This window comes from Eublepharis macularius, chromosome 2 (genome assembly GCF_028583425.1).
Source record: "Eublepharis macularius isolate TG4126 chromosome 2, MPM_Emac_v1.0, whole genome shotgun sequence".
Taxonomy (NCBI): Eukaryota; Metazoa; Chordata; class Lepidosauria; order Squamata; family Eublepharidae; genus Eublepharis; species Eublepharis macularius.
This window is the reverse complement of record NC_072791.1, coordinates 53000667-53017039: the sequence shown is the minus strand read 5'-3', so window position 1 is coordinate 53017039 and position 16373 is coordinate 53000667. Positions and strand designations below refer to the sequence as shown.

General features: G+C 40.5%; 1 protein-coding gene across 1 annotated transcript in view; it reads left to right on the top strand.

Moving 5' to 3' along the window:
- AP4S1 (adaptor related protein complex 4 subunit sigma 1) overlaps window positions 1–16373 on the top strand; it is a 54265-nt gene that overhangs the window by 28311 nt on the left and 9581 nt on the right. The window contains exons 2-5 of the mRNA XM_054970673.1: window positions 3319–3509; window positions 4083–4169; window positions 5609–5677; window positions 12484–12495. Of these exons, the coding sequence (XP_054826648.1) occupies window positions 3372–3509; window positions 4083–4169; window positions 5609–5677; window positions 12484–12495 (306 nt within the window). The 5' untranslated portion in view covers window positions 3319–3371. The remainder of the gene's footprint in view (window positions 1–3318; window positions 3510–4082; window positions 4170–5608; window positions 5678–12483; window positions 12496–16373) is intronic.

Here is a 16373-nt window from a genome sequence, read left to right as displayed (position 1 = left end):
GGTTTTCAAGGCAAGAGACAATCAGAGGAGGTTTGCCATTACCTGCCTCTGTATAGCAACCCTTGGTGGTCTCTCATCCAGGTACTAACAAGGGCTGACCCCATTAAACTTTTGAGATCTGACTAGATCAGGCTAGCATAGGCCATCCAGGTCAGGTTATGGGTGGAAATACCAAGCCACAACAGTAATTTAATAAAAGACGCATACAACTCCCCTCATCTCCCTAACCCTCCCCCTCCCCCCCCCAACAGAACTCTGAGGGTAATTTTAACATGGTGAAAGAAATTGTAAAAATAATTGAAGGAATGTTGTAACAATAGATGACTTCAATCATCCTCACAATGACTGAGCGTAATTGAGATATGATAAATTATATATCCATGGAGGAGTCAGTCACGATTGGAAGCAAACTGGACTTAATCCTGAGTTGTGGCTAGTATCTGGTGTGATATGTAAGTGATATTAATCACTTGATAACAGTGACCCTGATGCTGTTAGATTTAGCATATCCATAAGTAAAAAGTCACCCAGAAAGAATAACATGGCCATGTTGAAATTCAACACAGGGAAAAAAACAGTTTGTTTAAAGGAAATTGAAAGGGAGACTCAAAACTATAAAATCTCATAAGAATGTTTGAAAATGTTTTTAAACCTATGATAATAAAAGCTCTGATGGATTTAATACTACAATTTAGGAAATTTACAAAAGCCCAAGAGGATTTCCGTGTGGTTAGTCAGCAGAGTCAAGGAAGTTGTGAAAAGGAAAGAAGCCTTTAAAAAAAAAGGATTGTCTTGACTAAGCAAGGATGAAAAAGAGCACAGACACAAATGCCTGTTGGCAAGAAGGAAAGTGAAAAGAGAACTTGAGCCTATTTAAGACGACTGCAGAGCTTTGAGGATATATGCTTTGGGGTGGAGCAATGAAACTGCTTACTTTGCATATTGGGAGAAGCGTGTGTGTAGGAGTGACTGAAAGAAAAAAAAGGAGAACTGGGAGGGGATGGAGCAAGGGGCCTAATCATTTTGGTCTCTCCAAAGACTGGGATATTGAAAGGCCTCAGCTGAAGAAGCTTTGCCTGGTGTGCTGGTGTGAGCTCTCACTTTTTTTTTGTGGACATTACATCTTCTGGAGGAGTTTAGCCCCCAGACCATCTGTCTTTGAACTGGAGCTGATTTCTTCTCTTGGATGCTGAGGAGAGAGGCCTAAGAACTTTACTTCCCACAGGCATGCTTCTGAGGGACTGGCTGGACCAGCTTCAGCAGGAAAACAGCACTTCTGGGACACAGACTTTGGTTTGTGGAGAAGAAAGGAGTGCGGGGTGGGGATTACTTTACACTGTGTGCAAAATTGTAATTTTCCTGTGTAAATTAAATAGTCAGTTGCTTAAGCCAAGGTGTGTAAGAGGGGGGAGGGGTTTAAGAAAAGAGGCCGTAAGTCTTGAACTTGCCCTTATTCCCAGCGCCCAGGTTACACGACACTGAAGACTATATAAATTTATTTAAATATATCAGGTCAAGGAAACCAACAAGGGAGGCAGCCAGGGTGTTAGATAAAGGATTGAAAGGATTAGTGAAGGAAGACAAGGAAATTATCAAGATATACTGTGGAAGATATTGAACTGATACCAAATGCTTGATCTTTTGCCAAAAATATGACACTAAAATCAGCTTCTTTGTCTATTGAAAAGTAGGTAGAGTAACCTTATATATATTTATAGCTGTCCCAGGAAAATTGGTGGAAACCATTATTAAGGCATTGTTAAGCATAAAAAAAGAATTACCATTGCTTCAGCAAAGAACATTTCTGCTTTCTACCTTTCTGTTCTTTGGGACTGTCAACAAGCATATAGCTAGAGCCAGGCTATTGACAAAGTTCCTTAACAAAGTTCCTCCTGGGTAAACTTAAGCGGTCATGGGATAAAAGGGCATGATGTTTTACAGACTGACAATTGAATCAAATGTATAGTTGCCTCGGATCTTTTTTCTTTATTTTTTATTCTCTGCTCTTATGACTACAGCCTTGAGCATCAACAATACAGAAGAACAGAAAAATAAGTATAATGAAAACAGCAAATAATGATAATAATAACAACAGATACAACCAACACAGCTGATACACTGAGTTGTCCAGATCTGGCTATCTATTAGATTTGATTGCATATCAAAGAATTTGGAAAATAATTTAGCTACTGCCGAAGTAATATTATGATCACTTCCACCCAAAAGAATCTCTAACTTATGTTGGGCTGGGGCACAGTCCAGATCCTTTAGAAAGGAACCAACAGACATAGTCCTATACCTATGGAATTTTAGATAATCCAGTAAACAATGGAGCAAGGTTTCAAGGCTTCCTGTGTCACAGTTGCGAAGTCTGTCAGCTAATGGGATCCTTCCAAAATGGCCAGATATTTCTGCCATTGGGATTGAATTAAGACGAGCCAACATAAAGGCTTGTTGGTATTTAGGGACCCTCAAGTAGTCGAGGTATGATTGCTTTGGATCTGCATTCAACCTATGCTACTTCACTCTTCATAAATGACTGGGAGTCCAGGGGTGAATAATGAGATAGTCAGGTTTGTAGATTATACCAAATTATTCATGGTGGCCAAGTGGAATGACTGGGTCTGGATACAGTATGCCTGTGAATACCTGTTTCTGGGTTGGGGGTGGGTGAGTAGAAAGAGAAGCAAAGGCCATAGGAGGGCTACTGCCTTGATGCTCTGCATTGTGGGTTTCCTGGAAACATCTGGCTGGCTGCCCTGATAAACAGGATGCTGGGCTAGACAGACCCTGGGTATGATCAAGTAGCACCATCCTTATGTTTTTCCACACTTCATTTCTAAGCAAGACAGCACCCTCGCCCTTGTACACATCTACACTGTTCAGGGGATCTGTTTGCCTATCACAATTGGGAGAGGGGATCTCTAGATTGATGGCACATTAAAGCAGAACAAAGATTACCCTATCACTCTCTTTCTAGCATTTCAATTTTCTGTAGAACTCAGTTCTCAGTAACTTTGGCTACGCATTTTCCTCCCACATGCTTGCTAAACATATCTCCTTGTTGGAATTTGCAGGGGGAGGGGAGGGTTTCAGTGCTGAAAAAAGTCTATAATTTCTGCACTGGTAAAGCTCAGTATATTTTTATAGTAGCCTATCCAATTGTAACCCCCAAATTGGTATGGGCTATGAAGCTTCAGCAGCCTCATCTGATCCCACAGTTTGTCTGAAAAAGTGCTCCCCACACCTTGCCAATTCATATTACAAATAATTGTTGACAGTTTTATGTAACTACTGTTTCTGATTCCACCCCTCCAGATAACACAGTTGACTGTCTAACCTCAAAAGATATTTACAGCAATCCAGTAAAGATGATCAAATTTTTTCTTATGGTCAACAAACAAGGCCAAACAAGGTTGTCTCGGTATTATGAACACATGGACCTTCGCAAACGGACAATACTGGAAGCTGAAGTCATTAAGCACTGCCTTTCCCGTTCTAAGGAGCAGGTATGTTTTTTGTTCTTAAAAAGCTGTTCATGGCCAGTAGAACATAATAGTCACTGTGTTAGTCCAAAGATCTGGGAGGCTGAGGTTCAAATACCCATTCTGCCATGAAAGCTTGCTAGGTGATTAGAGTTGCCAGTCAAACTGACACCTGGTGGGAAACACAGGGCAGGGACAGCAGAATGCTCCATCAACACAACATCATGATTCTGCTTCCAGGATAAGCCTGGAAGTGATGTGATGCCAGCCTAGGAATCACCAGAAACTCTATGATAAAATTAAAATTAATTAAAATTTAAAAGTCACTGTTGGCATGATATGCATCATGTCTAGGGGAAACCTGTCATGTCACTATAGGAATTGCTGCCTGTTTTTTAATTAATCTTTTCCCCACAAGCTGACCGTAGCTATGGGAAGCAGGAGTTGCTAATGGGAGGTATCCTGCCTATAGGTGACAATGAGCTAAACATGCTCACAGCCTAACCTACCTCACAGGGTTGTTGTGAGGATAAAATGCTGATTTTATTTAATGACAAATCTCACATGTCTATTGTTGCTTTGTGTTTTTTTCTCTAGTGTTCCTTTATTGAGTACAAAGATTTTAAGCTGGTGTATAGGCAATATGCTGCCCTTTTCATAGTGGTTGGAATTAATGAAACTGAGGTACGTGTTATACTTTTGACCTATATAAAGATAAAAACATATGTAAGATTAAGGTCACCTTTATATAATCCTGTTGCCTCTCTCTCCTGATTTTCATAAGTGATCCAGTCCCTTCCTTCTGTATATTTTCTAGCTGTCTTATAGTTTAACCAAAGCCACAGGAAAGAAGCAAACCCTACAATTTCTTAAGAATTCTGAAAGTCATTTTTCACTGGGATTGAATTTTCTGGGACCAATCCTCAGTAGGTCTGCATGGAAGTAAGTCACATTTTAGTCAATGGATTTGCTTCCAAGTAACTGTTCTTAGGATTGCAGCCTCTGTTTCACATAGGGTTGTCAAGTGGCCTGGAGAAACATATCCTGTCCCTTAATGTGTGGAACTGAACAGTTGAAGCTTTTCATCATGTGGAAGTAAGCAATATCTGATGGTAAGTATCCCATTATGCCTCTGTTACAGGGAAATAATGTTTTTCTCCAGGCCAGTTGGCAACCCTACTTTTAGGTGAGCTAAACTTAAGGGCCATCAGAGTTCATCATCTCCTTTCGCACACATGTTAATCTCTTTAGTCTCTTTCAGCTAAAAAGCATGTTTTGTACTTATTGGGAGGATGCAACAACTCTTAGGTTCTTAAAATCAGGTTGTTGGCTTTCTTTCAGGGCTGGCCCATCCATTAGGTACATCAAAGTGATTGACTATAACTGCAGACTTGGAGTGGCACCAAAACCAGCCCTGTTGCCATCCCACCTGCAGTGTCAGGGTCTGCCATGTCCTAGTGGGTGGCCTATAGCAAGTCTGCTCCTTCCTTCCATCCGGGGATAGGGGCAGGACCTTCTTCCCTCCATCAGGAGGGTGCGGCTGTGGGTGGGTTGAGAGGTAGGGCATTTTTTCAGGGCCATTTTTGCCTCTCAATCTGACCCCACTGGGAGGTGTGGCACCATGGCATCATGAGTGGGGGGGTCTTTATGATGTGAGAGGGGGGAGGAGGGCATCAACTTCCCCATGGGACAGGTGAGCTGAAGGGTGGCAATGGCAGCTTCCCAGGAGTATAGAGGAGAGGAGGGTAGAGGAGAGGAGGGTGGGTGGTGTACGTAATGGCTATCCCCCTGCAGGGCAGGAGAAAAGGCAGGTGGTAGATTTCTGCACAGCATGGGGAGCAGTGATTTGCCTAGAGTGCCAAAATCCACTGGCCCTGCTTTAGATCCAGAGGAGTTAGCTGTGTTAGTCTGCAGTCGCAAAATAGTAAAGAGTCCAGTAGCACCTTTAAAACTAACCAACTTTACTGTTGCATAAGCTTTTGAGAACCACAGTTCTCTTCATCCATATATGGCCCTGCTTTGTTTCTACATTGTTCTAAAATATTTAAATATACCAGAAAAGAAAAAAGGAATTTGCATACCTGCTCACTGTTTATTTTGATGTATTTTCAATTGAATTTCAGAATGAAATGGCTGTATATGAGCTTATTCATAATTTTGTGGAAGTTTTGGACAAGTATTTCAGCAGAGTGGTAAGTATGATGTAGAACCAAAGATTTGTCTGTTTTTCTGAAAGTATTGTTAATAGTGTTTATATGATATACCAAAACTAGTATGTTTTTATGCTCGGTGGTACAGCTTTTGTAACCAATGAAAGTTGCCTTTTGATTTTAGTTCTTTGTTTTCATCACTATATGTAGAACAACAGAGTTGGCCATGGATACTGATCTATCATCTCTGCACATATAGATTCAGGTCCAGTAGTACCTTACAGACCAACAAGATTTTCAGTTTAAGTTTTCAAGTGTCAAAGCTTCCTTAATCAGCTTTGACTCTTGAAAATGTATACCCTAAAAACCTTGTTGGTCTTTGAGGTGCTACTGGACTTGAATCTTCCTGTTCTACTGCAGAACAACATGACTACCAAAAACTATCTGTACGTAGAAAAGCACAGTATGTGCAAATGGAGCTCCAAATTGGCAGGGATGCTCCATATACAGTATTTGAAATGTTCCAGATGTATAATGAAGACAAGCCATAAAATAGAAGAGGGCAGCTCCTGTATGAGTGAAGTGGTTGTGGAGACTGCCATCAAGTTATAGCTGACTTATGCCGACCCTGGTGAGGTTTTCATGGCAAGAGACTATCAGAGGTGGTTTGCCGTTACCCGCAACCCTGGTCTTTGTTGGAGGCTTCTCATTCAATTACTAGCCAAGGCTGACCCTGCATAGCTTTCAAGAGCTAACAAGATCATGTTCACCTGGGCTATCCAGGTCAGTGTGTATGAGTGAAGATATTTACACTGTAGCAACTAGATATCTGATGTTCTTTAAGCTGAAGACCATTTTTTAAAAGAAATTAGCCTTCTCACCTAATATGGACAAGATACTTGAAGAAATCTGTCCTACTACATCAGTATCTGATCCTGACCTTTCGTTTTTGATTATTATATCAAGACAGAGGAGGGTGGGTGGGTCCAAGGAGCAGTGAATGCTTCCTTAAAGGACAGGATAGTACTATCTGTAGATAGGCAGGTATGAAATTCCTCCCCACCTCTAGATCTGAATGATCAAATACCATGAGGTAGCAAATACTCTTGTTGGTTTTTTTGGCAAAATAGCAGGATTTGAGTCCAATGGCGCCTTAGAGACCAACAAGAATTCAGGGTGTAAGTTCCTTATGCCTGATTGTGGAGAGGGAGGGCTAAATATTGAATAAAATAAACTAAGCTTTTGAGAGTCAGAGCTCCCTTCTTCAGACACTTTTGGAAAGGTATTTTAGCATTGGTCGTGCAATTCCAGACATTCTTGGATAAAATAGATTTTTTTCCCAATCCTGGTTTTGACCTAGCTTTGAACAGAAACTGCATTGGTTGCCCTGATGGATGATCTTTGCCATGAGAAAGATAAAGGGCATGTAATATTCTTGATTCCCCAAGGCCTCTTAGCAATTTTTGGTACCAACCTTAATGGTATCCTTCTGGATTAGTTGACTGAGATGGGTGTTGGAGATTGTTTCTGTTCAACTATGTGGTGCCAGGAGACAGTGTTGGCTAACAACAGCTCAACTTTGTGGTACTTGTTATATTGAATCCTTAATTGTTTCATTCTGTCCTCTACTCTCTTACATTAAAACATTAGGAGAATCATGTGGGGATTTGAAGTGAGTTGTCAGCACCATGCAGATAACAACCAACTCAATATCTCCCTTTCAACATCAAAATGTGAGACAGTCACGATTCTGAGGAAGTGTCTGGAACTTGTAATGAGCTAGGTGAGAGACAATAAACTGAAGTTCATTCCAGGCAAGACAGTGTTGCTGTTAGTAGATAATATACAAAATAGTAAAGAGTCCAATAGCACCTTTAAGACTAATGAACTTTATTGTAGCATAAGCTTTCGAGAACCATAGCTCTCTTTGTAAGATGCATGGAAGGTATGAAGAAACTGGTCAGAGATATATAGGTGGTGAGGGGATGGGGGAGAGGTGCAGGGAGTGAGGATTATGTAAATATAAATCAGTTACAAAACTGTTCTGTATCAGTTTTTGTAACTGATTTACATTTACATGACCCTCACTCCCCGCATCCTCTCCCCCCTCCCCTCACCATCTATATATCTCTGGCCAGTTTCTTCATACCCTCCATGCATCTGACGAAGAGAGCTGTGATTCTCGAAAGCTTATGCTACAAATAAGTTGGTTAGTCATAAAGGTGCTCCTGAACTCTTTACTGTTTTGCAGCTACAGACTAACACTGCCAACTCCTCTGGATCTACAGCCATACAGGTAGAGGGATCAGTCTACTATAGGTGGGGTTATACTTCCCCCAAAAGAGCAGGTTTGCAGTTTGGAGGTGTTATTAGATAAAATATACAAATGAAGGCTGAGTTTTACTCTGTGACTAATGGTACTTGAGTTGGTTTCAGTAGTCTTGCCTGCTGTGGCCCTGACATGGTTGTCCACAGTACACCTGTATTCTGACCATCTTCAGATTACTGTATTGCAATCTGTACATAGCTGCCTTGGAAGATGATTCAGAAGCTGAAATTTATTTAAAATATAGTAGTCAAACCACTTACTGGTAGACACTTTCGTGGGACTGAAAGAACTACGCTGGCTGCCAGTTTGCTTCCTGGCACTATTCAAAGTGCTAGTTAGTGCCTTGGAAAGCACTGATCTCCAACATAGTGCATGTGGACACCATGATATTCTCCAGTGTGCTTCCTGGTACCCATTTACTTCTTTCCCAAAGCAAAAAGCCTGTCTTTGTTTCCATCCACTTCCCCAATGCTTCAGAAGAGCTCAGGAGGCATCAGCTTTGTTTCTGCAGGGAACACTCATTGGGAAACAGCTGTCTCCATCATAAGAGGATACATGGCTTTCGACCACAATATTTTGTTGAACCTTGAATCCAGTTGTGATTGGATCCACCTTCTGTGGCAGCCATTTTATGATGATGATGATGATGATAACAACAACAACAACAACCATGCGCTTATATACTTCTCTTCTGGACAGATTAGTGCCATACTCAGAGCAATTAACACAGTCAGTGTTATTATTAATACAGCTGGGGAACTGGGGCTGAGAAGAGTGGCTTATCCAAGGTTACTTGCAGAGTTCATGGCAGTAGTGAAAGTTGAACCAGCAGAGAACTGGCTTGGAGCCCAGCCACTTAACCACTATGCTACAGCAGTGATTGGCACTACTACTTTGTGGTAGCCATTTTGTTGTGGTTCCTGATATTTATACTAAAAATTCCTGCTTAGATTATCTGCATGGCCCTTTTTAATACCATTTGCTGAAGTGAGGTAGGTGTTTCCAGGCTCCGGAATCTTCTCTGTTAGGGTGGCTTGACTTTATAATGCCCTCCCCATAGGTAGCCACCAGGCAACCAAGTTTGTTGAATTTGCGGGAAAGGATAAATATATGGGCTTGGATTCAGTGCGGTGATTTTATGGGTGGAAGGATTTCTGCCCTTATAGTGGGACATTTTCATCTCCCCCACTCCTGCTGTAGTCCAAGGAACAGCATTTGGGGAGCAGCTCAAGGTACAGAAGGAGGTAGAAAGACGAGAAAGTTGCTCTTTGCAAGTGGAAATACTTCCACCTATAGAAAAGTTGTGCTGGATCGAAGCCATTTCTTTTTACCCCAGCATTTTCTTGAGATGAGATTTTGTTTATTTGATTTTTTACCTCTGAACCTAATTTTGTTTTTTTATATTGACCCCCAAGTAAGCTGATTCTGCACTTCCTATTTGCTTTTATACTAATTTTACTTCATAACGCATGTGGGGGGGGGGCGCTGTTGCTGCAATTTTTTAAAAATCTCTTAAGTTGCTGCAATCTCTTTAAAATCTCTTTTATGCTGCAAATTAGTTTTAAAATGTTCATGTTGTTTAGCTGATTAGTCTTTTTAATGTTGCCTGTGTCTACCATTGTGATTTAATGTTTTTTGGGGGGGGGATTTATGCTTGTGGTTGTTTTATTGTTACAATTGGATTTTGTCTGTGTCTTCTTAGCCAATTGATCAAGAGAGCTGGTTAGAAACACTCCAAATAAACGAACAAACAGTGCAAACTGCTTAGTGTTATTCCACTCAAAGCTCATTGAAAGCAACGGGCAAACACGTGAATAACTCTGCATAGGACTGTATTGCAAGTGTGCTCCATGCATCCTTGCAAATTGCAGCTGCCTGAGCAGATGCTGCTGCCCATTGACCTGCTGAATATGTAGTCAGCATTCTGAGTTTTCACAGTGCCAATCACCTGTCTGAACAGAGAGAAGGGGAGGCCTGAGTTTGGTGCTGACTTGTGCTGCATAGAAAGTCTTGATTCATCAGGAGAAGCTCTGGTCTTTGGATGTGGTGACCTAGAAAGGGGGCTGCTCACACAACATGCATTTGCCCAGGAGAGACTCTGGCTACCTGATTGAAGTGTAAAAGTTTGGCCTCTTGGGATTACTTATACCAAATGTCAGGAATAATTTCAAAGGCAATGAATATTAAGTAGGTAAATCTGTGGTCCAAGCGTGTATGATTCTGCCTATACTGAAAATGTTGCTGCTAAATTGGGAGTTGAAGGAAATCTGAGCTGAAAAGGAGATTGATAACTTGCTCCAAATTCTGTGACTTCTGTTTTGTTTTTCTTGGAACCCCAGGGAAGGGTCTGATATCTGAATGTAAGCTCTGCAACCGCCATTAGATAAATATAGCACTTGCAAAGAATGTTTGAAACTCTCAAACCTAAAAATACTGAGATGACAAAATGTCTCTCTAGTAAAGAACAGATGTTCTTTACTTTCCCACACTTTGTTCTCTTCTCCTTCCTCTCCCCCATTATCATCCTAGTTTAGGGCACTGCCTGGCTTCTGCCAATGTGATGTTAATTTAGGACAGAATATTCACTTTTGTGATTTTCACCAGAACATCTCTTTGGAATGGACCGTCCACTTTGTCAGTGGTTACATATTTATCTTATGTGTTACATGCTATGAAAATAGAGCATGGCCCAATATGTGGCTTCCCTAATCCACCCTATTTTTTTTTTTTGCATCCATCAGTTTCATAATCCAGCAGCTGTGAGCAAGCACACATTCCATGAGCTGGTACAAGGGGCACACTGCTATTAGGCAGCATCCTTTAGCTTATAGAGAAAGTTTCAGAAATAGATTTGCAGGATTGGTTAAACGTGCTATTGGCCGCAAACTAGTCAAAACAAGCATTAGAAAAGCATATGGTGTTTCCTTTCACGGAAGATGGCTCCTCATCCTCTGTGTTTGTGCAAAGTGGATTAGAATGACTGTTTTTAAACACTGTACATTCACATAATAGTGGAAGAAAGGGGGGGGGGTTGAAGACAGTCCCTTTGTCATGGACGGGCAGAAGTAGCCTGGGGCACCAGCTCAGCCTGGTGTGAGCGGGACGGGGAGAATCTCCCCACATCGCTGGCACCGGGCAGAAGCAGCCCGGTGGCACCAGCTCTGCCCGGTGCAAGAGGGACAAGGAGAATCTCCCCGCCCCGCTCGCACCAGGCAGGGGTGGGGTGGGTGGGAGCTGGGGGTGTTTAAAGGGCCCTGCTGCTTGCAAGTGGCAGGACAGGGCCATTTAAACTATCAGCTGGCAGGTGGCAGGGGGGAATTCCTCCCTGCCGCCTGCCAGCTGATAGTTTAAAGGGATCTTTAAAGGGCCAGGTAAGTGGATTAGAGGGGAGGGAGGCTAAGTGGGGTGGGTGGGCTGCAGGCCCCCATGAACAATGAACATGCTCGTGACAGCATCATGTTCGTCAATGTTCATTGTTTGTGGATGGCAACGAACCACGAACAGCGTGTTCATGGGTTTTTTTGCGTTCATGCCCGTGTCTACTCAGCACTGCTGAGGCAGCGCAACAGGCCCCGGAGTGCTCCTGCGCTTTGTAGTGGGCCAATTTCAGCCCCAATCAGGCCTGATCCAGTCTGCCTTTTCCCCTGCCGGCCAGGTAAGCAGGGGTGGAGGATGGGAATGGAAGATCCCCCACCTCCAGCAGGGGACTGGCAATCCTAGGCAGCCTCCATCTTAAAGTTCATGCATCTTGAAGTGCCTTCCTCCAACTTAACTGGCTCTTCCATTGGCTGCTTAGGCTGGAGAACGGCTTTGAGGAGCAGTAAAATTCAAGCCATAGTCAGCACTTGTAGGTTTTCTCACTAATTGATACAAGTTCAGAGAAGTATGGAACTTGGTTTGGGTCATAGAAGCATTCTGATGCTATCAGCATTTCTTGTAGGCAAAGGTTAGCAATTTTTTGATTTCCAGTTTTTTATGATCATCTGTGTAGAAACCTTATTGAAATTAATGGAGGCTATGCAAGATTGATCCGTTTTATTTCTGATCCTTAATTTGTTAATTTAAGATAATGGGAATAGCTGTAAAGTGTGTTAAATATATTGGATCGGATCCAACTTTGTTTTCCACCAGCAAAATGGCTTTTCTCCCATTAAACTGGAATGGTGATCTTTCGTTGATTTTCCTTTTCCACTGCAGACCCTCACATTGCTCCCAGTGCTTTTCCAAGAGGGTTCCTTTTCCCTCATCAAGAGAAGCATTTGAAGGAGTGTGGTGGGCTATATGGCAGGAGTATATGGCAGGAATATTCCGTTCTTTTAAAATTCTTTCTGAATAAAAAGCTACATTCTGAAGACAGAAAAGGCAAAGTCTGATAACAGGTATCATTGTGAAAAACACTGTGTTAAACCTGTATAGATCAAAGTGTTCTGCTTCTAACATGACTAGTACTCCATTGATAAGAACGAGCACAGAATGAAAGAATATGAATGCCAAATTAACTTTTCTTTTTTCTTTCCAGAGTGAATTAGATGTATCCTTTTCAGTTCAGCCAATCAACTAACTGCTCTGTGTCCCTTCTCCTTCCTGCCTTTGCAAGGCTGCTTGATGTAAATTGAATAAAAGTGGTGCCACACTTGGGATTTAGCCAGCTTCAGCAAAGAAGTGTGATCCATATAATGAGCAGAGACCATATGAAATCTCTGCATAGTGATTGTGTGGCAGAAGTTATTTCAAAAGTTACCTTGTTAAAGGTCACATAGTTATTGCACAAAGAATAAGGGGATCTCATAATAGACATTGAGGCCCTGGGCTCCATTTTACTTTCATATCTAAATGTAGAACATTGTATCTTCTATAAGGGCTGCATTCAGGTGTCTGAACATGGTAAGTGTGGCGCAATCTGTGGCTGTGCAAAGGTGGAGCCCCATCCTCAAGTAATATCTAGCCCTGTGGTTTATCTTTGCTGGAGAGAGATGGCATCTGGTTGGCTCATTACAATTACAATTCATCTTCCTCGATCAAAATCAGACTGGACTTTTCCCAGAATTTGCTTTACGGAAGCTGCAGCTGCCAAATAGCTATTTAAAAACCTTCAAAGGGCAGTTTCATGATGTTAAAAATGTCACTTAGAATCCAGAGATAGCTACATGCATGGTGCCTGAAACGAGGCAACTAAAGAAAGACATTGTCAACATGGGCCTAATTAATTTGTAAATAGTTATTTGTTTATGAAGCAAATGTTATAATAAAAGGGAGACTACATCATATTTGAGTCAGAATTTTGCCTCTAGTAGAAGCTTATCAGGAATTATTAAAAATACACATGGAACAAAATGCTTCAAATTGGTAACAGAAAAAACTATAAATGTCTTTTTGTTAAATGAATAGGATTTAAACATTTTTCTTCCATAAAGTACAATGTGAAGTGTTGCTACTTAAGAGTGTTAGTACATTTGATGAATCCCAGTTTTTGTGCACGGAGAAGTGGGTGGAATTTTATTAAGCTTTTAAAACAACTGCAGTAGGTACTGGTTTCTGGGCGAGATGAGTCACACACACAAAAAAAAGATTACAAAAGCAACAGTTGAAAGTTGTCACAGCTGTTTTATGCAGCAAAACTGCTCTGGTGTGGGAGTAGTTAAAACTAAATTTAATTTCTGTAGTTTAAATTGGATTTCTCCTATAAACATGAAGTTAACTTTGTGAAGAAAATGAGTTTCTGTACAGGAAGTAAGGTGCTAGAGAACACTGTATTTTGTGAAAGTAAAAATATAGGCATGCCAGTCCAGCAAGAGTGAACTGCTTCCTTGGCTTCAAAATACATGATCAGATATTTTCAGGAGAAATTGTTAGCAAAGAATTTCTACAGCTTGCTTTCATGGAGAGTGGAAGTCAATTTTCAATTCTCAGTCCTGAACACGAAAGACAGAAGCAATACTTGCTGCTCTAACCTAAGCATTAAGTCACGTTGCTATTGTAGTAGTTCTAATAAAGCTTGTTCAGAGACGTGCTAATGAAGGAGATTTCTTCAGTGACTGAAATAGCCTTGTCAGTCATTTGGTAAAAGGCTACTTCATAGACGCTATTATCGGGCGGTGACTCATACTAGGTATACAAATAATCTATGGTGTTGGTATTTTAATAAAATAGCTTTCATAAATGAAATGAAACAGGCTGTATGTATTTAAGGACAGATCTTAACCTGAGCTATGATTTGCTAGATTTTCATAAAGAAAGTCCTGAAACATTTCAAATGGTGTATTTTAATGGGGGAATTCCCCCCCCCTTTCAAACAATCGAGGTTCACATGCACCTGGGATTAAATTGCCAACTAGGCATGTGTTCATGGAGTGGGTTTGGGGGCAAAATCACATTAAACTTCTCAAATTGTCATCAACTTCACCAGGTACTTGAAAAGATAAGCAAACTCTTTTTATATTAAAGCTGGCTAATATAACTAGTTACTATAAAATGTATTGTTGTTTTACTGTATGGTAAAATTATGTACAAAACCAGCAAGATTATTCACTTAATTTTTAACTGAAGGTTGAACTGATGTTGCTAGTCATAAGGAAGTGGTTCCAATAACTACAAGGCACAACAGAATACAGAAAAGGGCCAATCTTCTACTCTGAACATGTTGCCAAGAAAATATGGGAAGTGTAGAATGATGGACTGAGTAAGGAGGGACTGATATCAAGGCTGCAGACTCTTGGTTCTCAATAGCTCATGAAGTACTTGCTAGTGGAATGTAGAGTAGCTAGTTGTGGAATGCTGCCCAATAGGGAGTGGTTGGGATTGTATCTCCTTAGGGTTTCCTGTCATAAAGCCAGCCTCCAGCTCTCTCTACAGAAGCTCTTTTTTTTTAAAAAAAAATTTTTTTATTGGGTTAGAACATTTTTATTTTTACATTACAGTCAATTTTCCCCTAATTTTTCGTTTCTAACCCCCTCCCTTTCCCCCCCTTTTGTTGACTTCCAACAGCTTTCCCACCCTCTGTCCCTTTTCCCTTACTTCTATTAAATTCCTCTGTCTAAAACAGATATACATTCTCCATTATATTAAGCAGTACATCTTTAACTCCTTTACTTATTATACACCCAAACTATACGTCTTTAGATAAACAATTTATCCCATTTTCCAGTTTTGAATATTTCTATATAAACCTATATATCATAAACCATAAAAATTTTCCACATTTAAATCAAACAATTTGATTTGTTCTCTATATATTACTCATTTCAACTTTTTATGGTAATTCTATATAACTCCTCGCATAATCAATCAATTTAACTCTTCTGTACATTCAGTTTGGTGCATATAAATCTTATCAAAGAAAGAAAATATTGTTATTTACTCAATCCTCATGTTTAAACCTTATCGTTAATTATTCTCTATCAATGTTCTATCAGTTAACCTATACATATCTATATATATCTCAATCAATTAGTCTAACTGCTTATAAATTCACATTTCTCTTCCTCCCCCGGTAAAGTCACCCCTCTCTTTTATACTTTTATTATACTTCAGTAGTTCTCAAACTGCCACAGTTTTCCTCCCACCTCCCATTTCTTCTCCAGATATTGTTTCAGCTTCTCCCAGTCTGTGTTAAACTGCCCTGAGTCCAGATCTCTCAGTTTTCTTGTCATCTTGTCCATTTCAGCCATATACAGCAATTTGTAGATCCAATCTTCAATAGTTGGCACTTCTTGTACTTTCCATTTCTGCGCATACAAAAGTCTAGCTGCTGCAGTCATATAAAAAATCAACGTCCTATGATGGGCTGGAATTCCCTCCATTCCCAAGTTTAGCAGCAGGAGTTCTGGGTTCTTATTTATTTGAAACTGTAAAATTTCACTCATTTCTCTTATTATTTCCCCCCAGAACTGCCTAGCTACCTCACACGACCACCACATATGATAGAGGGAGCCCTCATGTTTCTTACATTTCCAGCATTTATTAGAAGTATTCAAGTTCCCTAGCGCAATCTTCTTTGGTGTCATGTACCAACGATAGATCATTTTGAAAATGTTCTCTTTAATATTAATGCATGTCGTTGTCTTCATTGTAGTTTTCCACAAGTATTCCCATGCCTCCATTGTTATTTCTTTATTGAAATTTATAGCCCATTTCACCATCTGTGTTTTAACTATCTCATCCTCAGTATACCATTTCAACAGTACTTGGTATACCTTGGATATTCTTTTCTTGTCTTCTTTAAGAAGGGTCTGCTCTAGTTCCGAGTTCTCTGTTCGTATGCCCCCTTTTGCAAAGTCCGAGTTGTATAAGTCTCTAATCTGTCTATACTGGAACCAATCATAGTTAGGTGATAGTTCCTCTTGCGTCTTTATTCTAAGTTTAGATACTTCAATCTTAGTTATTTCTTTGTACGTTAAACATTGTTGTTCA